The sequence below is a fragment of the Coloeus monedula genome (genome assembly GCF_965178545.1).
Source record: "Coloeus monedula genome assembly, chromosome: 18".
NCBI lineage: Eukaryota > Metazoa > Chordata > Aves > Passeriformes > Corvidae > Coloeus > Coloeus monedula.
The window spans coordinates 2458627-2483784 of record NC_138798.1 but is presented as its reverse complement, the minus strand read 5'-3'; the positions used below and the strand labels follow the sequence as shown (position 1 = coordinate 2483784).

Sequence of the window (25158 nt, the reverse complement as noted above, 5' to 3'; positions counted from 1 at the left end):
CACCTTTTTTAGCCGTCTCCATCTCCTCTTCGGTCCAGCGAGAGCTTTCATTCATTTCCAGGGAAGCTGGGAAGGAAGAAGGAAAGAGACCAGTCAGCTGTGAGCAGGACCCAGCAAGCACAGTGAGCTCAGGGGAGGTGCCCCAACACCCAAACCCTGTCCCCCATGCCCGGTGCCCGGGAGGCACGACAAAACCCCGTGCAGTGCAGGAAGTGCTTCCACAAGAAAGGCTGTCGTGAGGCCTTCCCATGCCACAGTACCCCATGCACAACATCCCCTCAGGATGCACCTCAGTGATGCAAAACCTCCAGTTTGGGCCTGGAAGTGAAGCCAAATGGCTTGAGAGTGGCAGCAGATTTCCTGCTGATCTGGTGCCACGCAGCCCGGCCCAACAACAGGTAGCTAAGATGGAGCTGGCTGTGGCTGTGTGCTTTGGAGGAGGCAGACGCAGGGTGGGACCGTCAGAGACGGAGAAACAGCGTCACCTCAGTGGTGACTTTGGCCGACTGCATCTGTCAAGGGTGTTGGCCGTGTGTGACCGCGGGCTCCCTCTGTGCCATCACTGGGCTCTTGGACAACACCTCTGAGCCACTTCCAGCAACAGCGGGGGCTCGTCTGGAGCAGTGCCCGTTGAAGAGGACATGCTGCTCCAGCCAGGAGAGGCTGACAGGGGTGTCAGCATCTGATGCTGCCCCTCTCCCCCACTCCAAGCAGGTGCTGGGGACACCAAGGTCCTGCATAAAGCCTTCACTATGCACCAGTCCTGCTGGCAGCCTGGCACAGAGCAAACCCTACAATAACAAACTGGGGTGTGAGTCAGAGACAAAAAACAACTCGGTAAGGAAACAGATTTCCGGCTCAGGCTGCCAAGGGGTTATTACTCTAAACAACAGGCAAAGCATTATTTCAACAGTGATGAGAGATGTTTTGACAGTGTCCTTTCAAAATGGAAAACAGGCTGATAGGTTCAGGATAAAGAATACAGGCACAGAGAGAAGGAAGGAGCTTCCAGGAAGCTCTACAAGAAGCTGAGACCCTGCGGGAGGACAGTGGGGGTTCCAATGCCCACAGCATTGGGCAGAGGAATCTCCTTCAGAGCTGGCTGAGCACGACTGCAGGTGTCACCTCCCGGAAGACAATGCAGGTCACTGCCTCCCCCAGAACCGTGTCCCCCCTGGGACACCAGCCAAGAGGGAGGGAAATTGATACCTCACCGCTTCCCCCCGGCAGCAGGCAGAGCTGGGGCAACAACGCTCGTTTACGTAAAAGCGAGTGTCCCCAACGCTGTGCAGGCCCTTGGCTCAGCTGGTGATGGCTGTTATTGTATGGTAAAGAAATGTCACAGAAACGGCCCGTTTGGTTTGATTAATGGCATCGACTGAGGTTGCGCAGTTATGAAACAGATGCCTACGGGGAGCTCCAGCACGCTGCAGTTAAACCACAATACGGTTTTGTGTTGTTTTTTAATGTTCAATTGGTATTTAAAATGCAATAACTTTCTTAGCCAACCTAAATTAAAGCGCTATTGGAGAGACATAAAGTGAAATCAATTGCTCAGATATGTCACTGGAATTGATCCATTCCTTTTTCCCAATTTAACATGGTCTAAAGGCTTTCCTCTGTGTTCGCAGTTGAAGTTTATCAAGGACTCTGAGATACCAGGATAAAAAAATCCCATCTAAGTTACTGGCATTATCTGCTGCTTCTCTGCAGCACTGCTGAACAAGTTGGAGGGAGAGAGCAGGGCTCTGTTGTGCTGGGGACTATTTATATCGCCTGTATGAAAACAGAGCGCTCGCAATCAAGGCTTCAGCCAGTTGTCAGCAGAGAACAGGGAGGCGAAACACCTCCGCGTGATTTATAGCACATGGAACAGCACAAGCAAGAAACTGCAGAGCAAGGAAACCGAGAGGAGTCACCCTGCTTTTATTTTTACCTGACTTAGGTAGCACAGCAATAATTTTCTACTTTGACAGAGTAGAAAATATAGGAAAATCAGCCAAATTCCTCGATGCACTGGCTTCTGTAAGTCAATACATGAGCCCCCTCCCTGGGGTGGCAACTACTGATGCTGCAGATGCCAGAGGCAGATGTGCCCAACGTGGGGCTGTGGATGCTGCCATGAAATTCCATCCAGCCCAAGACCAGCATGGCAGTGTGGCACGGCTACAGCCAACTGCCACGTGTGGCCATGGGCTGGTGCAGTGCCTGGGTGCCACAGTACAGGCAGCACCCTTTGCTGCCTCAGGCCTGGATGGAAATGGACCAGCCCAATGCCCAAGGCCAAGCAGGAGCAGATCTCACAGGCTGCAGCTGCTCAGGCCCCAGAAAAATTTGAAAACAGAGCAGGTAAGAGAACTGGCACAGACCCAGGCAAGTCTGGGAGGGCAGAGCAGGGTCCTGTGCAGAGGTCAAGGGGACTTGGAAGCCTGATCAGCTGCAAAGGGAACCAGCTCTGGGTGCAGGAGGGACACAAGCCTTGCCAAAGCACTGCTAAAACTGACGGCTTCCCTTTTTGTCTTTTGCAACACTTTCCTCTGAGACCATAAAACCCACTAACACTCAGCCAGGACAACCCAGGCTTGCAAATACCCCCACTTATCCTGGTGAACCACGCTGAGTAACTCACAGGATAGAGAGAAACATCATTGCTACTCCCCAGAAAGAAGGATTTCACGAAGGGAACCCCTCTTCTGCGAGCGGGGAGCAGAGCAGGCTGATGCCTCATCCCAGCACAATGGATACCCCAAAGGCCCAGCCCAGGGCAGCGTGCCCCCCATCCCCTGCCACCTACCCAGCTCGGCGCTCTGCTGTGGCGTGGCTGCCTCCTCGTTGTTGGCCTCGTTGGCCATGGAGCGGGTGATGCGGCCCTTGCGCCGGCCCTGGCTGTTGGCGGTTTTGCGGCCTTTGGAGGTGACCGTTTCTTTCTCATCGTTGTCTTCCCCGGATGTGTCGTCGTTCTTGTCCCTGCAAAAACAGGGAGAGAAGAAAAAAAAAACGTCGTTTGGTTGGTCCGATTTTTAGGTCAAGCAATTATTTCTCTGCACGTGTTTGGGGATGCGTTTTGTTTTTTGTTGGTTTTTTAGGGGGGCAGGTCTGCAGGGGTTTTTTGCAGACGCAGGCTCTTTTCCTGGCTGGGATTGGCGGTGGGGTGATTTGTGGTGGGGTTTTCTTTCTGCAGCTGGCTGCAGCTCCACCACCAAGTGCACGCAGAGACCTGACAGAGACAGGTTTAATACCAGACCATTCAAATTCATCCCTGCCTCCTCCTCATTTATCTTCCTGAAAGGGACCTGCTGGTAAATGTCTTTGCAGCCTAGATATAATGAAGCCAGATGTTCTTTTAAACCAAGTATTAAGCCCATTACAGATAGCGAGCGGTCTGCGTGCCAACCTTTCCCTGCCACGGCGCTGATGCTCGGCGTGAGGGAGGCAGGGCTGGCTGGAGCTCTTCATCTGGGAGCGCTCATGTTGACATCAATAACACTAAAGGTGAAGTGCCGCGCTCCGCTGCGCCCGGATTGCTCCTCCAGCTCCCAGAGGCTCTCGTAACAACAAAACAAGCTGGAGGATCACAGGAGCTTTGCAGATTGATTGGGATGATATTAAAAAACCCCATATTGAGTTGCTTTCCCAGTTTGGGAGCAGCAGGGAAGAGGAATGAGGAGGAGGATCTGCTTTTCTCTTCCTGCAGAGGAGGTGAGGTGGGCAGACAGTCCCGCACAGGGTCAGGCAGCCCTGGACTACGCTGCATCCCACTACCGCATTCCACCACTGCAGCCCCAGCCCAGTGCTCTCACTGGAGCCAGGCAGGGAGGGTCGTCCTTACTTTGTCAGTTCTTCTTTGTCATTTTCTGTTTCCTGCTTGTCTTCCTCCTTCTCTCCCTCCTTCTCTTTTTCTTTCTCTTTTTCATCCTTCTCTTCTTGGCTGCTCCGGGGCATTTGCTGCTGCTGCAAAACAAAGGGCGTAAAATAAACCAAGCCCTCAGCGCTGAGGCGGACACATGGCAGCACCTGGGCCAACCCAAACAACTGCTGTGAAACAATGCTGGGGGCAAGTGGCCAAGAGGAAAGAGCTGCAGGCAGAGGGTGCAGGCAGAGCACTGGTAGAGGCCACAGGGGCCAAAAGCTTTCCAGGGAGATCAGAGCTAGTTCAGGATCAGGCGTGGCAGCTGCACTCTGGCTCCTGTTCCAGGCAGTGGGACAGCCCCAGCTGCTCCCCTGGGATCAGGCAAAAAGCAAGGATGTGATGTGGGGGTTAAGGCAGAGAGGTGAGAACCACGCTCCTGCTCTGGCTTAGCCACATAGGTGGGGATTTGCAGCCAGTGGATGCCTTTTGCTGGAGCATGAAGGAGACAGGGCACCAGTGACACCCCCAGGCTCTGCGATATCAATGCTTTTGATCTTTTTCCCAAGCATCTGACACAGCCCATGGGGAATGTTTGTGGCTCTGTATCACTGAGCAGGGAAGGTGCCCTCTCTGCCCACTCTTTACCACCTGGCACCCTCAGCAGAGGCCGTGAGCCCAACCACCCCAACGCTGCTGCTGCCGCTGCTCGGACCGAAGGCACCACGGTACCCCAGGGAGGGACACAGTGATTATTATAGTTCTGGATTTTGTTTCAACAGCTGCAGGAAGGAGGTTGCTGGGGAGGCCTGGTTCCCCTGACCTCCCTTCCCTCTGGCGACCAGCAAACGAGAGGCATTGCATAGAGAAGTAGAAATTAGAGACGGAAATGATTTATTAAACCATCCTGCTCCTGGCTAATGCAAAGCTGCTTGCTCCAGGAAACCCACCGGGGCTCACCCGGCCCCTGCCCAGCCTGCAGGGCTTCCACCACCCCTTGGGAAAGGGTTTGGTGATGTAATGGGGGGTAAAATTGCCTTAAAATGGATTTATCAGCAGAAGGTGGCTGGTCTGGCTGGCATGCAGCCATACATCAAGTACAGATTGAAGTGTCACACCCCTCAGGCCAGTAGGACTGGCCTGATCCCAGTCTGCAGAACTGGGCATCCTGCAGCAGCGGCACTGGCTGCAAGCAGAGCTCTCTGCCCCCATGGGCTGGTGCTAAAATCAGAAGTGTGGAGCTGTCAAATGGAGCAATTTAATGAGAAAACTGCTGATTCTTTCAGACCCTGGTTCAACACAAATCCTTAAAACCCAGGCACAGTACCACTGAAACCCCACAGACTTTCAGTTCCTCCTTGTACAGAGGGAGGCAGCTGTGCCACCAGGATCCTGGCACGCTTGGCCAGCCCCTGGAGCACCTCTGCACATGTGCAGAACACAACTGTAATGCATCAGCTCACGCTCCTGTTGCTCCGGGAATTGCTCCGTGGGATGCAAGGCTGGGAGGTCCCGGGGGAGAGGGAGTCAGGGAACAGCTGGGATGAGCACTTGATTGCCTACAATTTTCCAAAGTCCACAGATCACTATGGCTTGGGGAACAGGCTGCCTCATGCAGCAAGTGGCCAAGGGAAGTGTCATCCCCAGCGTACCAGGCACTGCCCTTGTCAGCCCCCAGACTGGGGGAGAAGGAGGAGGGCAGTGGACAAGCTGGAACAGAAGGTGGGGAAGCCTGCACTGGCTGCAGAGGAGCAAGGGGCATCCGTCATGTGCATTTCCCCAGTGCTGCCCTGAACTCTCTGACTCTGAGTCACTCCGTGGTGAACCCTGAGCACAGGTTCAGCCCAGACAGACACCCACGAGGTGAGGGCTGTGACCTCCGAGGGCCGGGCAGGCAGCAGGACAGGCTCTACCCCAGCCCTGGCCATCACTACCCATCTGCATTCCCCTCACCAAAGGCTTTGGCAAGGGAGGGGAGCCCACATAAGGTTCACAGTGTTTCTACTACTCAATTGCAAATATTTTCTTTTGAGGGATGGGGGGAACCTTGCATCCCAGAGATCCTAGCTCTCCTTCAGCTTTAAACCCAGCCGTGACCACACGAGTACCTTCCCCAGCTTCAGGCTGGAGTGAGAGTCCAAGAAAGGCTCAGCATCATCTTAGCCTGTCTCTACACTTGTCTGAACTAGGGGGCTGCCAGCCTGAGCAGCCATTGCAGCTTTTCCCCAGAGGAACAGGCTGGAATGGCAGCGATGCCAAGGAGCTCCCTGTACCAGCCTACAAATGCAAGAGCAGGAAGGCAGGGAGAGATGAGGGTGGCCTTTGTGGCTCACACGGTAACACAGGTGCTTCCCTGCAGAGGCATCTGCCAAGCTTCGGCATGATAAGGATGGGCAAACCCCACTGGGCTGGCTTCAGTGGGCTACTGCACATCCCTCTCCTTTCGAATGTTTCAAGCCTGGCCTGGTAGGACATCAAATTAAGGCTTCTCCCAGTGCAGAGGCACATCTCGATCCAAGGATGCCCTCTAGTGATTGCCCTGCTCTGGCCACGGCCGGGTGCCTGACGCCAGGAGCAAGAGCCAGGTGGGATAAGCACCCTGCACCCAGCAGGGCAGACAGGACAGCTCTCACCTGTCAGCCAGGTGAAATACATAAAACAGGCAGCATTGTCACCGCCAGACCATGGTGGGAAAACTGACCCAGCTCCATCCAAGGCTGTGCTCATGTCTTCATCTGAGAAAAGGCTCCCAGCCAAATGCTGACCTGAACCCTGGCAAGCCCACAGTGATGGCTTATCTCCTGTACTAGAGCTTGGCTGCATAGCAGGGCACCTGCCAAACACCCCAGGAAACGCCTCTGCTCATGAGTGCTCCCTTACATCACACCCTGGGGTACATGCTGGGCTGGAAGCTGTGGGGCTGGCACCGAGCACCCAGCCCTGGGTGGGGAGCGGGCACCCCCAGGTCCTGAATGAAGCCATTTCCGAGATCAGCTACAAATGGCACGTACAGAGGAGACCATCCCCCAGTGACTGACCACGGCAGCTGCCCCAGCCCATCCACGCTACGTGCTCTACCCCAAACCTCAGACTGACATCGGGACCGGACCACACCGTGGCACAGCGGTGGGAAGGCACTGCCGGGAACCCGCGAGCCGGCCGGTCCCCCCTCCCGGCGTGCTGCCCCCGCGGTGTGTGGGGAGGCTATTCTTAGTGCTGGACATGGACCAGCTCTGGATGATTCAAGGGACGGGACGCCATCCCAAAGCGTGACGGGCCAGGAAATGCTTCCCCAATTACCAGCTGATGTTTCCCTCTGATTCACGCCGCCCCGGCTAGAGGTGGACTGGCAGGTGGGTCAGCCCTTAGCAGACACGCCAAAGGCCGGCACCAAAACTGCTCAGCTCCCGGCAAGCTTAAAGCTCTCTCCACCTACATCCCTGCCATCCGGGGAATGAGGCACTCCACCTCCCAGAGGTAAAGCAGGTACGTGCTCCCCACCTTGCACAAGAGGACGAAGGGATGTGCCCGAGGCCAGGGAAGATGCTTGTGGCAGAGGGCAGGGCTGTCCCTCCCTCCCAGGTCAGACGCTCTACCCCCGGACCGCCCTTCCTCCTCCTCAGCATCGCTGCTGCTTGTTTTTGCTGCCGACACATCCTGTTTATTTAAAAAGGCCCCAGGACAAAATCGGACGCGGGGACGCGTGAGCGAGAAGCCGACCCTGCCCGGAGTCCAGGGGGACAGGCGGCCTCCTCCGCTCCCTGCGCTCCGGCCCGAGCTGCTCCGTAATTACAAACACCTGCTCACCTCTGCCCCGAGCTCCCGCCGGCCCCGGAGCAGCTGGAGCGGCGCAGAGCGCTGCCAGCTCTCCCGGGAACGCCGCGTTCCCGGGGCCGGGGCCCGCCGCAGGCACACATGCTGCCGCAGCGCCCGGCCCCCGGCCCGAGCGGCACGGCTCGCCCTGCCCGGCCGGCTCCTCTGAGCACGTCACGAGCAGGTCGGCCACAATAAAGCTTCGTCTCCAAGCGCACTTTCGGGAGACACCGGCTTCCAGGTAGGAGCCGGACACGGAGACGCTGACCCTGGCTGAGAACGGACCAACTCGCTGCCTGTCCTGACAGCGGGACTCGCTGGGAGAAAGCCGTGGCGAGGAAGAGGTGCAGCTCCTCCCACTCTGTTTACTTCCTCTGCCGAGGCACTGCCTGCTTCTGGAAGCAGGACGGGAGGGCAGGAGGAGGTGGGGGAAGTAGCTCCCCATCTCTGCCCTCCCCAGCCCTGCCGGAGACGCCTGAGCCTGTGGCAGAGAGACGGTGAAACCAGCCAGGAGCGCCTTGGCGGCCGGCAGCGCGTCGCTCGCCTCCGAAGCGCCCCGCTCGCACGCTCCCCGGGAGCTGCGGCCCCTCGTCTCCCCCGGATCACTCACCTCCCCGCTCCCCGGCTCCCGCGAGCGGCCGGTCCCCGACAGCCCCATCGCCAGCTCCCGGCCCCTGCTCACCGCCCAGCCATCCGGGCGCGCTGTGCCTTACGTTCTCCGGCTCTGAAGGCTTCCTGACGATTTGCATAGTTAAGCCGTAAACTAACCACAACATTCCTCTTATGATTTTGCAATCTGCTGGAATAACGTGGTCGCTCTAAGTCGAGCGATGAATCATCATCTATAAACCACGGCTCTCGTCACCGGGGCTCTCAGTGCTGGCTGCAGCCTGCGTGATTAATCCGCCAGGATGCCAAGCTTAACCTACAGTGCAGGGCTACTCATTTTCCAAACTTGCAAGCCTCCGGAAAACGACTGCTGCTGCCTTCCCTATCCCCTTTGTGGTGAGATGTCCCAGGCTGTGGCAGGGGACCAGGAACCGGGGACCTCCCTTGCTGCCCACAGGACATCCCAGCGTTAACCACTGGACCGTGCACCTTGCAACTGAGGCACCCACACCCTCCCCCGGCTGCCCCTCACTCCTTGTGCCACAGCACCCTCAAAACACACACCAAAACACCACTTTTGCCAGCAGGGATGAGCTCATCCCTGGCAGTCCAGTTCCTGCATCAGAACTACCAGCTCTTGCCACCCCACCTACACCACTTGCTGCTGGATATGCTAGTGGGGAACCAGATCGTGGCAGTGGCACTGTGACAGAGCCTGTCCCCGAGCCCAAGTGCCACTGAGGCTGGCATCTCCTCTCTCCCACGCCAGGTTTCAAGGCCAGATTGGCTGCACAGGGGATGCCATTTGGCTGCCAGCAGATGCATCACCTCCCCTGCCATCATTACAGTGCCCTGGGCTCTTACAGGAGATGGAACCACCGGATCCTGTTTGTTCCTTAAAGGAGGGAGCAAGCCTGCACACCCTGGTGCAGAGGGAGCTGTGCATGCCAGGCTGAGCTGCAAGGCACATGGTTTTGGTGCCACTCAAGCTCATTCCCAGCTACTGCAGGCAGCGAGCTCCGGGTTTTTGTTTAAAGGCGGCTCTGCACCCTCGCCACAGTCTCACTGCGGCAGCACAGGGACATGTGCCAACCCTCTCCCCAGCATGTCACACCAGAGTCTGTCTTGACAAGGACTTTGGAGGGAGCTGCATCCCACCAGTGTGAGCCCCATACCCTCTGGCAGCTGGGAGCACCCACTCGGCTGTGCTGCCTCTCCCACGTGCAGGGCACCAGCTCTTCACTTCTCAGGCCTGTGACTTCAGATCAATGGCATTTATGATGTTCTCCCGGGCACTCAGCTGCGGAGCAGGCTCAGGCCGAGGTCACTGCACGCAATCTGGGAGTTGCAAATTAAAACCAGCTCGAGATAAGCTGAAGACAAAAGGCCAACACTACGCTGGCCAGGAACGCTTGGGGTTTGCTTTGCTGCTTCTCCAGGAGGACCCAGCGCAGCTACCATGGCCATGGGCACACACAGGTGCCTGCTGGCATCACCCTGAACATCCCACAGGGTCCGGAACTGGCACCACGGGGCAGGATGCTCTGTGCTCTGTGCAGCACAGCCAGCGGGACCTCTGGCAGGTCACACCAGTGAGAGCCAGGGCAGGGACTCGGCCACAGAGCGCCTGCAGCACCAGCCTCCCTGTCAACCACCACGCTGCCCAGGCACCCAAAGTGCCCATGGAATTTCCTTCCTCGCCAATGCCACCATTGGCATTGGGAGAAGCACCCACCTTTGAGGTTTGATATTGCACAGCCACTGCAAACACTGCTCCCCACATGTCCCTACTACCTCCTGAGGCAGGCTGGATAGGGAGCACAGGGAGGATGGCTTAGGAATACATGTGTGTGTCATGTAACCAGCTCCCAGGGCCTGGAGCCCCTGCTCCCAAGGTCTGGAACGCCTCAGGCCCTGCTGCCACCCACTGCCACACAGCCTGGCTTCTCACGACCGCACGCGGCACCCTCCACTCATGGGAGAAACCACAAAGCAAAACAAGCCGCTGCCAAAACAACAAGGGGAGGAAGAGGAATGTCTGCCGGCAACTTGGCTTTGATTGCTTGTGTCCCAGGGCTGGGTTTGATGCTGTTGGCTGTGGAAGCAAGTCAAAAAAAATCAAAGGGCCAGGCTCAGATTTCGTAAGAATGATAGAGAGCATGGGGATCACTCGGTCCAGCTCAAACTGTGACAGCTCTGAGTGGGGCTGCTCCTCTACCAGCAAACAGCCAACTCTGCAACACGATCATCACATGGCAGGGATGGAGAACACCGAGGCTGTGCCCAGTGTCTCGGGAGACATGGACAGGCCCTGAGCACATTCACCAGCACAGCTCTCGGGCACCACAGGCCACAAAACACAGCCAGTGCCAGCACCAAAGCACTGGCAGCTGCAGCCAGGCTGCCCTGCCATGCCGTGGGAAAGCCCCGTGCCATCTCCCAGGCTGCTGGTCCTGGGGGCATGCAGCATGCCAGGGGTGAGGAGAGGGGCTGGACCCCGCATCACTTGCCAGACCACAGGACAGGCATGCCCGGGTGCACTCACCCGAGCGTGGGCTCATCTTGGGCAGCACTGGGAGCCTGCTGGGCACAGGAACCGTTCAGGCAGGGCCCTGTGCGGCTCAGCCCAGCACAGCTGGCACTGCTGCCTTCCCACCACTCGCTCTGTGATATCAGGGAGGCACTGAAGTGATTTTTACAGGACCCTGCTCACCAGATCCCTCCTTGAACCACTGAGGGCTTTTCCATAAGAGGAAATGTTTCTTTTCTGGGTTGCTGCTGAGTTTTTTAAAAAGTGATTTGATTGCTTGTGAAGGGAAAAATGACCCGAAGGGAAGAGAGCGTAACGTTTGGAAGCAGTGGAGATGAGCCCCCGCTCTGTCCCAGGCAGGGAACACGTGTTTTCTCTTCCCTGTGGTTTGCTCTAGCCCCCTCCCCCCTGCTCGCAGCCCCCTGGCCACACGCCGGCCCCTCTTCCAAGCCCTGCCAACAGAGGAAGGTGCCAGGTCAGCAGTTTGTAGGATGCAAAGCAGCATCCACACACGCCACCAACAACCAGGGGCAAAGCAAGCCCTGTATCCTTGTGGAAGCAGATTTCTGGGATTTTCAGCTGTCCCTGCTTCAGAAAGCAATTCAGCAATGACATGACCTATTTCCCATCCATTCCTAGTCAAACCTGGATCACAACAACAGATAAAACAACTCATCCCAAAGTCCAACTGCAATGAAGATGCTGCAGGTCCCTTGCTGGGATCAGCAATGGATCCTCGCCTGGATCCCAAACCATGCCCGAGGAGTACTCACGTGGGCAGGGGCGTGGTGCAGCACTCTCTGCGAGGACACATCAACCTGCCGCTGGAGAAACACGGGTCCGAACCTGGGGGCCAACTGGAATAGGGGCTCACCTCACTGAAGTGACTGTTTTGTTACTGCTACCTGCAGGTGTGATCAAGCAGCACAAAAGAGCCCGGCTGTGAGGGCCAAAGGGTCCATCAGGGAGGGCTCCATCAGTAGCCTGTGCCGGTGCTGTCCCTGCCCGCTGGTGCCTGTCCCTGCTCTGAGCCCACAAGTCTCCCTGCTGTCCCTGCACTGTCACCAGCCCACTTGGGGACCTGGGGACCAAGCAGCCATCCTCCTGTGGCAATGCATCCTCTGATTCTTCTCCCAAATATGGCTATGTCATTCTCATTAATTCACCCCCAAAACGGCAGCTGGGATTTCAGGAATGCAAGTTTCCATTGTGTTTGCCCGACTGTGCTGCCTGGAGGGGCGGCAGGGCTGTGGGAAAGCTGCTGCACCCTTGTGATGGGGGACCAGGCACAATGGACCTTATGGGGCACACCTGGGGGATCAAGGCGAGTCCAGACTGAAAGAACAGGTGCCAGGGGAGGGTTACAGAATCTATCTCAATGCAAACATCACTGCCTCACACCTCACCCACCTCCTGCACAGGCATCCCAACATAAACCTCACTGGTGACTGCAGGTTTAAAGGGTGACAGCCTGCACCGAGTGCCCAAAGGACAAACACTCTGTGAGATGTTTCTTCCTGTGAGGCTGCACTTGAGCAGGACCAGGACCACAGGGTCTGACCAAGTTCAACCTCTCATTGGTCCTGCAACCTCAGCCTGACTTCCTTGGCCATCAGCAGCCCTGTCACACTGCAGGTTTCTCCAAAAAAATGAGCCAAATTCAAGCCCTTTCATATTCCAGCAGTGACATTCCCCTGGCAGGAGATGAACCCATGCCCCAGTACTGACATCCCTGGCATCATTCCCAACCAGGCAAACTACTGCATCGCAGACCGGCCCTGCTCATCTGCAGATAATTTCGGTGCTGTTTTAGGTACAACACTCCAGTCAGCACAGCTTTAAATGCCTGCAGAATAATTTCTTGGTATTTGTGGCACAAAGTTTACTGGCCACATCCAGGGCTGCGTCTGTATGATGTGCTGCATGATTAAACCAGGATTTTTTGACAAGTATTTCCCTGCATCTGGAAGAGAAGTTGTCAAACCCTTTATCACTAACGAGCAGCTGCTCCCCGGACTGATGAAAATGGTTCCCAGAAACAAGTATCATTCCTCTCATTAGGTGCTGTGGTTACTGGAGTGGGGGCACTTGCACAATTTGCAGAGTTAGAGCAGTTTGCTGAGCTCTGGATCTGATCCCTGGGGAGGGAGGAGAGGCACTGGCATGGCAAGGCTGGAGCATGGCAGGAGAACCGCTCCTGCACTGGGGACAGGGTGCAGGGAGCAGGGAGCCCTGGAGTCGTGGGCAGGCACTGCTTGGAATCCCAAACCCTGCCAGCCCCTGCTAGTGTGACAGGGCTGCTAGTGGCCAGGGAAACCTGCTTGGCCAGGTTCTTCTTAATGTTCCAGGACCCATATGATATCAAACCTGGCCAGATCCTGCTGGGATGGTGCTTCTGCCAAAAAAGTAAGCGGGCTGTTTATAAAAATCTGGGTTGGGACTGTTTATCCACGTTGGTGAGGGGAATGGTTTGTGCTTGAGGAGGGCGGGACAGACGGCGGGACAGATAATTCGATTTGGGTTTTGGCAGGGGACGGGGAAGAGGGTGGGCCTGGGAAAGGCTGTCGGGCCTGCCGGGGGACCGTGCTGGCTGCCCAGACAGGTCACACCGTGGTCCCCGCCCTGCCGGCACAGCTCTGGCACCGCTCTCGGTGCAGGAAGGGGGCTCCAGGCAGCTCCAGTCCCTCAGGAGCGAGTCCTCGAAAGTGTAGGCGCTAACACACGGCCCTTCGGCCAGGGAATACGTGAGCACTGTCTGACAGCTCTGCGTCCCTCCACCATGACTTCATCCCCTCTGAGTCATCCCTGGGGCGGGCAGGCGGCTCCTCCAGCTACCCATCGTCCTGTGGCTGAGAGACTGACCCATTGTCCCCCTGCCGACAGACTGACCATTGATGGCTTTGCCTGGTGGGATGGTCCCCCACCTGCCCATCCCAGCAGTGCGTGGGAGACAATGGCTTTTCCCCCCCCAAGGAATTCACTGGCAGGAAGCGTATCTGGGATGCTGTGGCTGCTCCACTACCACGAGGGCAATGTTACTCCAAAATCAATGCAAATTTACTCTGGAATAAAAACCTCACGCTCCAAATGGAATAATTATGTTGAAGTAGAGCCACTTTCCTTGCAGCCCCGGTTTCAGGCCAACACCTGTGTTCCCACAGCCCGGAAAAACAGCTTCCCAAAGAATGAAGCACACGGTGCTTCATTTTTGGTGTCCCTGCTACAGAATGCAGGAGGTTCAGAGAGAGACACTGAAATATCCTGAAGAGCCACTGCCACACACCCAGAGCTGTATGGACACATCCACACAAGGGCTTGTCATTACAACCTCATGCAAATTTATGCTTATTACTGTACGCTGACTATTGGATCAGATTGTTCTACCATGGCACAAATTCTCTTTTTTTCAACGAGAAATGACAACAAGGAAGCTATTTCTCTTCCCATCAATCCCCCCCCTCGCAGCGTTCTATTGCCTTCCCATACACAAACACAGAGGATTATTTAAGAAATATCTTAATCTCAGGAGCCTCAGTATTATGCATCGTGACCCACTGGATGTGGGTACCTTCCACTGAGCAGTGCCATGGAAGGCGGCGTGCCGGGAGCATCCTGCCTCGGAGTGGGCAGCTGCTCCATTTTCTGACAAACTGGAAGTGGAGTCATGTGAAGCCCCTGCTCTTGGCAGGAGATTTTTAGCAGTAAGTAGCAGCTTTATGAGGAATATCCTCTGCCAGGGGACCATCAGCCAGGGACCAGTGGGATTCTTATTTTTTAATGGACTTTTAATAAGTAGGCCACAAAGATAGTCTTGACAGAGAGTAGCTTTTTTCTACGTGTAATTATCTCCCCTTCGCTCTCAAGCTCCCTGCAGCCTCCAAGAGCAAATAAGACCACCAACCTCTCAGTGAGAAAAGGAGCAAGAAACCAGCATAGGGCCACTTGAAATGCTCTTTGTATCAGATCTCATCCGCTCTCCTCTCATCTGATACAAAAACCAACCTCTCCTCCCCTCCTCTAAATTAATTAAAGCTCAGCTTTTGGTGTTTAACTGCTCCAACCCTTACCACCAGGAAAACATATGCTTGGAGCATGGGCAATGCTGGGAACATGATGCCATGCCTCCCAGTGCTGCAGGAAGGCTGTCTACGATTCTGTCTCCTCCCTGCACATTGCCCATTCCTGTGTGTCCCACTGTGTCTCCTGTCCTTCATCCTCTCACCATGTCTTGTTCCTGAGACTAGGCAGGTAATGGCAGAGCTGCCAGTGCCACATCAGCCCAGTGCTGCTGCTCCTCAGTCACAGTCCCCACTCCTCACCAGGCCCCATGGGAAACAGAACGAGGGTTCCAAACAATCCAGGATCCCTTGGGAACAAGCAGGGAACAAGCAAGGTGCTGGCTGAGCCTTTGGGACAGGTTACTCCCACATGAGCACTCCTGCAGCACAGGCAGAATTTGAGCTGCTTCTGAAAAGACTCACTGAGCAAAATGCCACCAGGAGCATCCCTCCATCCCAGCCCTCCAGGTCTGCCAGTATCTGACCTCTCCCACGATGGTCTGTGCAGTCACACACTGACCCAGTCTGGTCTGGGGAAGCGGATCCCATCAGCACCACACCCAGGGGAGACCCTGGCTCTGTGAAGAGGTGCAAGGGAGATGCTTCACTGCTCCCACCAGCTTCTGGCAAGATTTTTAACAACTTATTCGTCCCTTTATTACCTTAAAATGCCACCCTAAAACGAGTCTCTCCCCAGCAGAGCCTTCCTCTGCAGCACAGACCCAGCCCCTCAGCAGCAGTGTGCCCTTCCCAAGCCTGCACGCAGGCTCTTCCAGCACTCCCCTCATGCAGTCTTGCAGGAAATGGATGCAAATACCAGAGGTATCACAGCACAAAGTCTGAGTTTCAAAACCCCCCCAAGATCTCTGTGGGAGAGCTGCTCCAGGCTGAACACAGCAGCTGCTGTTCTGCACCTCTCTCCTACTGTGAATCATGCAGCCAGCCCTTGGCTCTTAAAGCTTGTCTGAACATCCCACCTTCCACCTGAGCATCCAACAGTAATGGGAAATATTCACTGTGTTGCTTCCTCCCAGGCTCAGGGGGACTCCTCTTTCAAAAGCAATGATGTTCTGGCTGAGGTCTGCTTCAGGGGAGGTGCAAATCATTCTCTTTGGTGCGATTCCTACTTGCAAAAACATTCCCTCAGTTGATGAAGCAAGTCCCTGCTTCTAAAGGCTGGCACTGAACAAGGCTCCAAAGGGCAGCAGACGTCTCCTCTGCTTGGGCTGGATCGTGTGGAAAGCATCGTGGGAAATTCTGCAACTAGCTATGCTTTGGATCATTCTAAAACCCAAAACACAAACAGTCCCTGCTGGGTGCAGGATGGGCAGGTCTGCGGCTGCTGGGGTAGGTAGGCAGATGCAGAGCAAAGCCTCTCACTCTCCACACTTGCTCAATTTAACACTGAAACCAGAATGAGCTGTGCTGAATGTCTCCACCGCTAACAAGAAACAAATGTGGCCTCATGTTCTAGTTGCTGTGATCTAACAAAACAGACCATGGTAAACACTATAAAAATGTACTGGAGGGAACCACCCTGTGTTTGCTGGGAGAGGGACTGGATAATCTAATAGGGCTTTATCCATCTCTAATGTCTCTGAAAAAAAGAAGGGAAAATTGGGCCCCGTCCATGACATTCGTCATGTGCTAGCTATTCTGATGTCTTAATGCTGCAGAAATCAAATTGGAGTGAGGCTACCTATCTGCTTCCCAATCAGGATCCAGGCCCAAGTGCTGCTTTTTATGGCCATGCAGCATGAAGATCTGCTGATGTCAGTGGTGTCACGGGCAAGGCCAGTTTTTCCATCCTTATCCCCACATTATCTGGGGAAATAGTCCCTTTGTGGCTACGTCATTCTCCTTGTGACATGAATAATCACTCACTTCATGGACCTGGGGATCCACCAGCAGAACCTGACTCTGGCTGGAGGCATTCATGGGGATAAGGCATCTGCCCAAAAGGTTAGCACTGATCTGTGCTCCTGGGTATCATGGTATCAGCAGCAAAACTTCCAAGGTCATGTCTAGATTTGTATCTTGGCCACAGTAATGGTAAGGGTTGACTCAGTCACCTGCCCCCAGGCACCTCCTGGTGCCCTGGTATCTGCTCTGCTCTTGAACAAAGGGTTAAGGGTCTCCGCTAGCTTCAGTGCCAAATCTGCCAGCCCCACAGGAGACCCCCACGGGGATCCTGGACACCCTTTGGCACTTCAGATGGATTTATATGCTTCTGCTCAGGTGTCACCAGAAGTCACTTCCACCCAAGTCATTCTTCTCCCACACCTTTTCCTATAGGAAGAGCCTTGGGCAGGCTCTGCAAAGCAGGAGTCCCACCCAGCTCCCAGGAGCTCGGTCACCATTGGCAGCTCAGCTGCCATCTCCAGAGAGAGACACAGACCCCACCTGGTTCTTGCACACAGCCCAGGCTGCATGGGCAACCCCATGCTACTGACACACAGCCAGGTTTTCCACAGTCGCTCCATCCCCTTTTTCTAAGCATCTTGGATTTGTCTGGTTTTTTTTAAAGACACTGTGACCTCGGCATGGGGATGGACAAACACCAAGTGCCATTAATAAACAGCATGTTCTGAAAAGCTACACAGAGCACAACCACAGCCCCATCACAGCCTGCAAGCAAGATCTCCATGTGGGGAGGGGGGAAAAGCAGCATTTGGGGGGCTCAGAGAAAGTGCTGCAGCTCCTTGCTCAGCCTGAGGGATGACGCTTCCACGCGCTCCTCCAGCTCTTACCTGGCTCTTCCCGCGCCGCCGGTAATTCCTTCTTACAAGGTTCTTGTAATTCTCATTCTTCTTGGTCAGGTAGTAATAGAGGACACAGTCAGCCACTGTCTGCAATGACACGGGCAAGTCAGGGAACAGAAGGTCCTGTCCTTGTGTGCTGTTGGGGCACAGACTTCCAGCAGCAGCGTTCAGAACCGGTCATCACCAGGTCTCCTGCTGCTCCTGAAGACCTGCAGCCCAACAGCTTCCCCACACCTCCCTCCCTAAGGCTTCCAATGGAACTGGAAGAGGGGCACAATGCACGGTGTCCTGGTAAAGCAGGCTCAGCTCTTCCAAAGGACAGACCAGGGCGGTCCCGCGGAGATGGAGATGGGGTGCTGAGCAGAGATCACCCCGTGTTAGAAGCAAAGCAGGGGGAAGGGCTGACCCCAGATGACCATGGCAACCAGAGGCAGATGAAGGAGCCGCCTGTCAGCCCCTGTTGCAGTTACATGAGGCACAACCTGCCACGCGACTGTCAGCTGGTGTTACTTCCAGCCGCTCAGCTCGCCAGCTCGAGCGCGCACGACTTTGTCGTGGGCAAACTGAGATCCCAGTGCTCAGAAGCTGCCATCCCAACTCCACTGGTTGGCTCCACAAACACCATCACAGATTGGACACGTTAGGAAAACAAGGAGCCACGGCCAGGACATACCCTGCTCCTGAGCAGCACAGAGTGTGCCACGCTGGGAGAAGTCCTCTGCTGAACAGGATGGGCACCTGAACACTGCCTTGGGCTACACCTTCACATACAGGATCAGTGGCTTCATGAAGAGAAATTATCCCACAGACCCATCATGCTGCAAGTCCTCAGGAGCTTGGGGCAGCTGTGTGTGCCCGGGGGTGCCCGGGGGCTGCGCTCACTCCATCCCTCTGCGAGGAGCGGAACCATTTGCAAAAACAGATTGCAACTTTTAAAGTGTTAATTGGATCTCTTTCTAATCTAGCCCTGATTATACACACACACACACGCGAACACAAAAACTTACAGTCATCTGTTCCAAGGGCTAAGATCACTATTTTTTTATAATGCAATTTAAAAATCTATTAATTCATTACATTGAGCCATACTTTGCAGCTCTCTCCAACAGGATAATGGATGTGTTCTGTATCATAATTACAGCCTGATTTACAAACGAGTACAAATAAAATTAGAAGACATTTTACAGCTTGGAACACAGACTGGATTGTGAGCATCATCCAAGTCCCACCACTTTCGGCTTTATCGAGCGCGAAAGGATGAGGAAGGAGCCTGGGATCTTCAGCAACAGCAGCAGCACGAGGTGGCTGCTGGCCTTCCTTGCTGCTTCGGACAGGAAGGTCAAGGTCTTATAAATTATTTCCCCAGCCTGAGTTATGAGGAATCAGAGTATAATTTAGGCTGGAAGTGACCTCTGCAGGCCACCCCTGGAGAACAGAGTGGTTCCCCCAGAGCGAGTGGACACTGTGTGTACAAAACTCTGCATGAGGCGGGCAGAGGATGCAAGTAACTAAAAGGACCAGAAAAGTAACAGCTTTCAAATGTTTCTTGTTCAGGAGAGAATCCAAGTGATGGACAGCTGTCTTTTCAGGCTGGGTCTGTCCAGGACCTGCTCATATGGCCTGTCCCATGGAAGGTACCTGGCCTTGCTCAGAATGGGACCACAGACTCACTCCTCCATCAGGTCTTTTTCTCAAACCTTTCTTCCCTCAGCCCAATTAATGGCAAAAACAAAAAGTCCAAGCAGCACAACACAGACGTCTGGGAAAGGTCAGGCAGTTCCTGTGAGCAACTATTCCTAAACACCAAGGGGACGTGTGTGTGCTTCCAGTACATCCACCCGAACTGTTGGATGAAATGAGACTCAGTCCACCCTCAAAAACCTCTTCCTCCCTGAGCAAAGAGATCCCTCCACTTCGTGCTGGGCAGCTGGGTGCCCACCCTCTGTGCGACAGCCTGGCTGGTGCAAAATGCCTCCGGGAGGTGCTGGGAAGCAGCTCCCCCGGCAGATCACAGGGTGGGCTGCGCCACCCACGCGCCAGGCTGGCTGCGTTCACACCTCTCGCGCTCCCAGCTCCCGTCTCTCTGCGGCTGACTCAGTCCCTGTCTCTGCAGGGAGCCGGGAGGCGTCTGGACCCTGCCCGGGGCTTGGAGCCACCGCCGCCCACAGGTGCCCAGCATCTGCTGGCAGCTCCAGCACCAAGAGCCAAGTGAAGGAGGAGAGACAGCACAATTCAGGTTAGAGCCAGGCAGGGAGGCTTACCTTCCTGTCCAGAAAGGATGCGATCAGGCCAAAGTTCTTGGGATGCTGCATGAACCTGCAGAGCGAGAGGGAGAGGGTTACTGTGGGTGCTGGCTCTGACCCCCTCACAGCTGGGCTGCCATGCCCTGTGCGCCCAGAGCAGCGAGGCCAGCTCCCCGAGGGACTTCAGGCTTTGAGAAAATATTTGTCTGCTGCTCAGCTTCCCAGAAAGACAGGAACTTTAAATTTAGCCCAGTGGAGCAGGGCTAGTTGGGAGCTTCAATGTGCAAATGTTCATCATGGGTGGGAGAGGGAAGGAGGGCCAGCAATGCCTGACAGCTGCTCATCACTCTGCTCCATGCCATGGCCACCCAAGCCTGTACCAACAGCAGGACAGGGCAAGCACAGAGGGCAGCTGCACACCTGGCCAATGCCTCAGGATCTGGCAAGGAAAGGGCGAGGAATTGCCACCACATCCCACATCATGGCTGTGGGTGGCCCCGGCGCTGAGCAGGACTCCAAGCCCTGCTGGGCTGTTGGGAGCAGCTGCAAAAGACAGGAAGGGAAACCCAAACCCCGGGAGGAAGCACAGAGCTGCCACATTGCTGAGTTGCTCAAGAGATCCCCAGTGGCACAGCAGCTCTGAGGAACGCTGCCTCATGCCCAGCAAGCGGAGGAGCTGCCAGCAAGCTCATCCCTGGCTCTGGCAGCCCGGGAGGGTACACTGCCCACTCAGGGGAAGCTGTCCCCACTAGCAGAGATGCCTCCTCCAACAAATCCCGGTGCTTAGCTGGTGGGGAAGCACCAAGGGCCAGCAAGCCCTTGGTAGGAGGTGCTGCTGCTGGCAGCACAGTTAACCAGCGCACTGCCAAAGCACAGGGAGCACACTGAGGGGTGACTTTGTGCCAGGAGAGGTGGCCACCAGCACAGGCTCTGGCCCGGGGAGCTGAGCAGCCAGGGCGAGCCACGTTCAGCACGTGCAGCTCTGCCAGCTCCCAGGAGCTGACAGCTCTGTGCCCTGGGGAAATGGATTGGAGGCAAAAGGTGGGAGAGCTGCGGTGTGGGCAGGATATGGTGAGGAGCTCTGTGTCTCCAGCCCTGCCAGTGATTCCCTGGGGCAACTGGCTGCTCTCTCTCCTGCTTTTGCTGCTCTGTCCCAGTGTCAAACTCGGAGTCAAGGCACTGAGCTGAACTCAGTGAGGGCCTGACCAACTCCAGCCACGGCAGCAGGATGTGGGTGCTGTCACCCGCGTGTTGATGCTGTTCTTGAGGCAGAACTCCCATATGGTTTGGGTGGCACTGCAAGATCCCTGTCACTGTAACTGGTCACCAGAACAAAAAAGAAACCATAAATGTTGGGGGGGGGAGGAAAAAAGCAAAGCAGACAGGCTGCTCAGACAACCTGGGATGAGGGCACAGAGCCAGAGCCGGCTCCTCACTCTGTACACAGCACAAACACAGGGCTGACCACAGGACAGGGTTTTCAAAGCCATGCTATCAAGGATGCTAACACACTGCCAGGGGCAATGCAGGTAACAATCCACTCTTTTTCATGGGCCAGGCCATCTCCCCATAACGAGAGATGGATGCTGCACTCTCACACTGCCCAGCACGACACAGCCTCGATGCCTGAGCAGCACCCGGCTCCTTCACCAGCAAACCACAGCTTCCCTGGGAGCAGGCCAGCAATGGGCTCTCAACAGAGACCTGAAATCCTGCCCAGAAGCAAATCAAATCAGGTTCTTCCTCGTGGTTATGTTCTGACAGCTAAAATAGTTCAGACCTGGAGCTTGTCAGCCTTGCAGTGCCTGCCTGTTTACTCCAAGAGTCCCCGCCAACTGGGCTGAACAAAAGGTTGAACCAGGTTTTCCTGGTCTCAGGAGGAGGCCAGCTCTAGGTCACGATCACGGATGACACAACTCCAGTTCACCTTAAAAACCCAGACTAGAAGCTGCAGCACAACAGGCAGCTCGGCTACCGACACACCACGATGGGGGAGAGCCAGGGCAGGACTCCCTACACCCTCCTCACAGCTCCTGAGCACCAATCTCTCAAAATGAGCTTTGTGAGAGTCCTGAAACTCTGCTGTATTTATGCCTCAAGCTCTGCATCACCCACAGTGATGACACAGAATCCACCGTGCACTGCAGGATGCACACACTGGGTGTGGATTCTTCCAGCCCCATTAGCCAGGCACAGCCCTGCCATTAAAGACCGAGTAATTAGCCTTTGCGTCATTTGTGGCAAGCCTCGCTGTTTGGAGTGGCACATTTTAAGGCTAATTAGCAATGAGGATTCTCCTCTATCAAAGGCTTGGAGCTGGTTTGCTTGTTTTGTTCTTTTTCGGTCCATCTTGGCAATTAATTATTTCAGCTGCAAACAGGAGTCCTGATGAGCAGGGGGAGGAGGAGGAGGGATCCTGGACAGAGAGGCTTCCAGCATGGCTGGCCATAGGCATGCTGGTAATCCATGAAGCCATCCCCTGCTTGTCTGGAAGCCAGACTGAGTGGTGCTGCTGCTCAGGACAAGATGGCCCTGGTGCACCCACGTACCTCCACGTCCCTCAGGTCCACAGCAGAGAGCAATGCCAGAGCTCATCCTGCTGAAAGCTGAACTCCAGCTCTGCTTTTACAGACACTCACAGCACACTGGGGGCACCAAGGATACTCCAGTCCTCCATGCAAACACACCTGGGTCCCTGCTGGGCTCTGGGCTACAAGGGAGTCTGGATGTGAGACCAAGTTGAGCACCCACATCTTGGCTGACAGCACAGTGGTACCCAGGGAAGGGATCAGCCACTCCCTAAGTGATCTCACTTGATAGAGCAAAGCTGTTCTCAAGCACTGCTTGCAAACAGGAGAAAGCACCACAGCCAGAGTCTGCACGTGTCTGATGTGGGAACGCATCCATGGAAACAGCAGCCGGTGGCAAATCCTGCAGACAGCAGGATGGAGCACTGAGGGACAGGCACCAGCTGGAAGCTGCAGCCTGATGGGGTCTACATAAGGGGCTTGGATGTTGACAGCCCCAAAAATCCCCTGGACACACAGTGCCCAAAGGACAGCATGTAACTCCAGAAAGGCAATGTGTGTATGGAGTGTTGGGTTTCACCGGCACTGTTGTTAAACTGGGAATGCTGATACAACAACGAATGCAAAAGCTGAAAAACTTCCCCTTCCCACCCTGCCACGAGCAGCAGCTTTCCACAGCCCAGCACAGGGGCAGAATACCCCGAACATGCAGCAACACCTGAAGTTTCTGTGCAGGAGCATCACTCTGTGCCCAGGTTCAAGATAACATAGCAACAAGATGTGTCCGTGGGGGACAAGTGGGAAATTCCTCAGTGGGCTGGGGCTCCAGCTGAAGCCCTGCACGGATCCTGCCCACACTCCCCAAGGGCTGCACAGAGAGGTGTGTGGGCTGCACTCACTTTTCCCGGAAGGTCTCCTTCTCCTGTTCGCTCCACATGTTCATCACCTGCCGGTCCTTGTAGACCTTCATGGGGTCATCCATGAGGCCGTTCATGTTGATGAATTTAATGCGCTGCTGGTCAGCATCGTAGAGCATGGGCGGGATGACGGCGAGCTGGCGCATCTGCTTCTCCAGGTTCTTTGGGGAAAGCAGAGAGAACAGTTGGTCAGCACCACGGGCCCGTGGGGACTGCAGGGGACAGATGTTCGAGAGGAAAAGGACAGGCGGAGGAACAGGAGAATTCAAAAGCAAGCGCTAGACAGCTTTATTGCCAGAGTAATTGTAAATTAAACGCTGAAAGAGGCTATCGCTGTCAGCCAGGAAACAATTAATCTTTCATTTTGGTATAAAAGGCTTCAAGATCCTGTGTGGAAATGTCTGACTTAAGCAAAACAGCTCCTGACTGTGATGAGAAAAAAGTCAAAGCAGCGGTGGCGCAGGGAATGCCGACCCCTTCCCGGCCATCAAACCCACAAGCCACATGGAGGTTCAGCCCCCACCCCAATTGTGAGGGAAGCAACCAGCTTTGCAAAGCTTCCTGAAGGGTGGGCAGAGGGAGACAGCATGCTTCCCTTCCACAGGAGTCCTGAATTGTTCCAGGAGGTTTCAAATGTCACCATTTGAGGTGTCATTCCTTACTGCAACACCCTGGGACATAATCTGATGCCTCTACTCAATCCTATGGAGAAAAAGTTCATCCAAAGCTCCAGCTGCACACCAGGACAGGACAGACTGGGCACACTGGTTTCCTTAAGTATTTGCAACAGAGAGGCCAACATGATGTCTCATTTGTGCTGTCTTCTGCTCAAATGCCAGGACTGTCCCTTTGGCTGAGTTGCTGGTGATCCCCTGGCACAGGTCCACTCTGGGGATGAAGGGATGCTCTGGCCAGCCCTTTTCAATTCCATCACTCTGAGTCCTCCCTGTCACCTGGGATGTCACTGCTCAGACAAACTCCAACCCTTGCCCAGGAAGGCCAGGTCTCAAGTGCTGCTGTTTTGATTTACAGCCAGATGCTGGTTCCTGGGAGAACAGTAGTGGCCAACCCTTCCAGGAAGCTGCTGACTCTGGCCTTCCCAGTGCTGCTCTGCTTCCCTGCTACGCCTGACCAGACCCAACCTCCTCCTCCTCCTAAAACACAGCTCTCTGCACAGACATGGACATTTCAACACATGTGAGCACCTTCCCCATCCTCACTAGGACACCTCCTGTTTAGAAACCGGCTGCTCCAGATGCCTCCTCATGGTGGGAGGTGAGGGACAGCTCAAACCTGGGTAACTGCAGACTGCCCCTGGTGACAGGAGAAGCCCCTGTGCAGAGCAGAGAGGATGCTGATGGAAGCACTGCCCACAGCTGAGGGCACAGGGCCTCTCGGGGTGCCAAGCAGTGCCACTACACCCCACCAGCCAGACCTCCCTCCTCTCCAGCAGAGAGAGGGCAGAGAGCTGGCCCTGCTGCCAGAGATGCTCCCCAGCTCTCACCTCCCTGCTCTTTCCAACCCTGTGGAAGAGCTGGAAGCTCTTAAGGTCTGCTCTGAGACAAGCAAAGCAGAGGTTTGGGGCTCAGCAGGCGGCTGTCAGGGTGGAGTTTAGCAGCACAGGGTGCAGGAGCATGGAGGTGATCAGCTAACGCTCCACGCGGCCAGGACCTCTGCAGAGTCCGAAATTTCCCTTTGCTTCCAAGATCCATGTCCTCCATGTTATCACCTTAACTGGCTAAGAGCAAAGTGCCTGGGATCCCAGACAGGGATCAGCTGTGGTGTGCAGGCAGCAAACATCCCAGCTATTGCTGGGCAATGGCTGCTCTCCCCTCCCAAACTGCAGCTCGC

General features: G+C 55.3%; 1 protein-coding gene across 8 annotated transcripts in view; it reads right to left on the bottom strand.

The window, feature by feature from the left end:
- NCOR2 (nuclear receptor corepressor 2) overlaps positions 1-25158 on the bottom strand; it is a 228483-nt gene that overhangs the window by 52191 nt on the left and 151134 nt on the right. For 6 of the 8 annotated variants that reach the window (XM_082293756.1, XM_082293762.1, XM_082293758.1 and 3 more), the window contains exons 12-17: positions 23290-23468; positions 19881-19935; positions 17608-17706; positions 3830-3951; positions 2795-2967; positions 4-66 (exon numbers count right to left, since the gene is read on the bottom strand). In XM_082293756.1, coding sequence (XP_082149882.1) covers positions 4-66; positions 2795-2967; positions 3830-3951; positions 17608-17706; positions 19881-19935; positions 23290-23468 — 691 coding nt within the window. Of the gene's footprint in view, positions 1-3; positions 67-2794; positions 2968-3829; positions 3952-8270; positions 8381-17607; positions 17707-19880; positions 19936-23289; positions 23469-25158 lie in introns of those variants that run through there. The other 2 variants (XM_082293759.1, XM_082293763.1) reach the window with 2 other exon arrangements.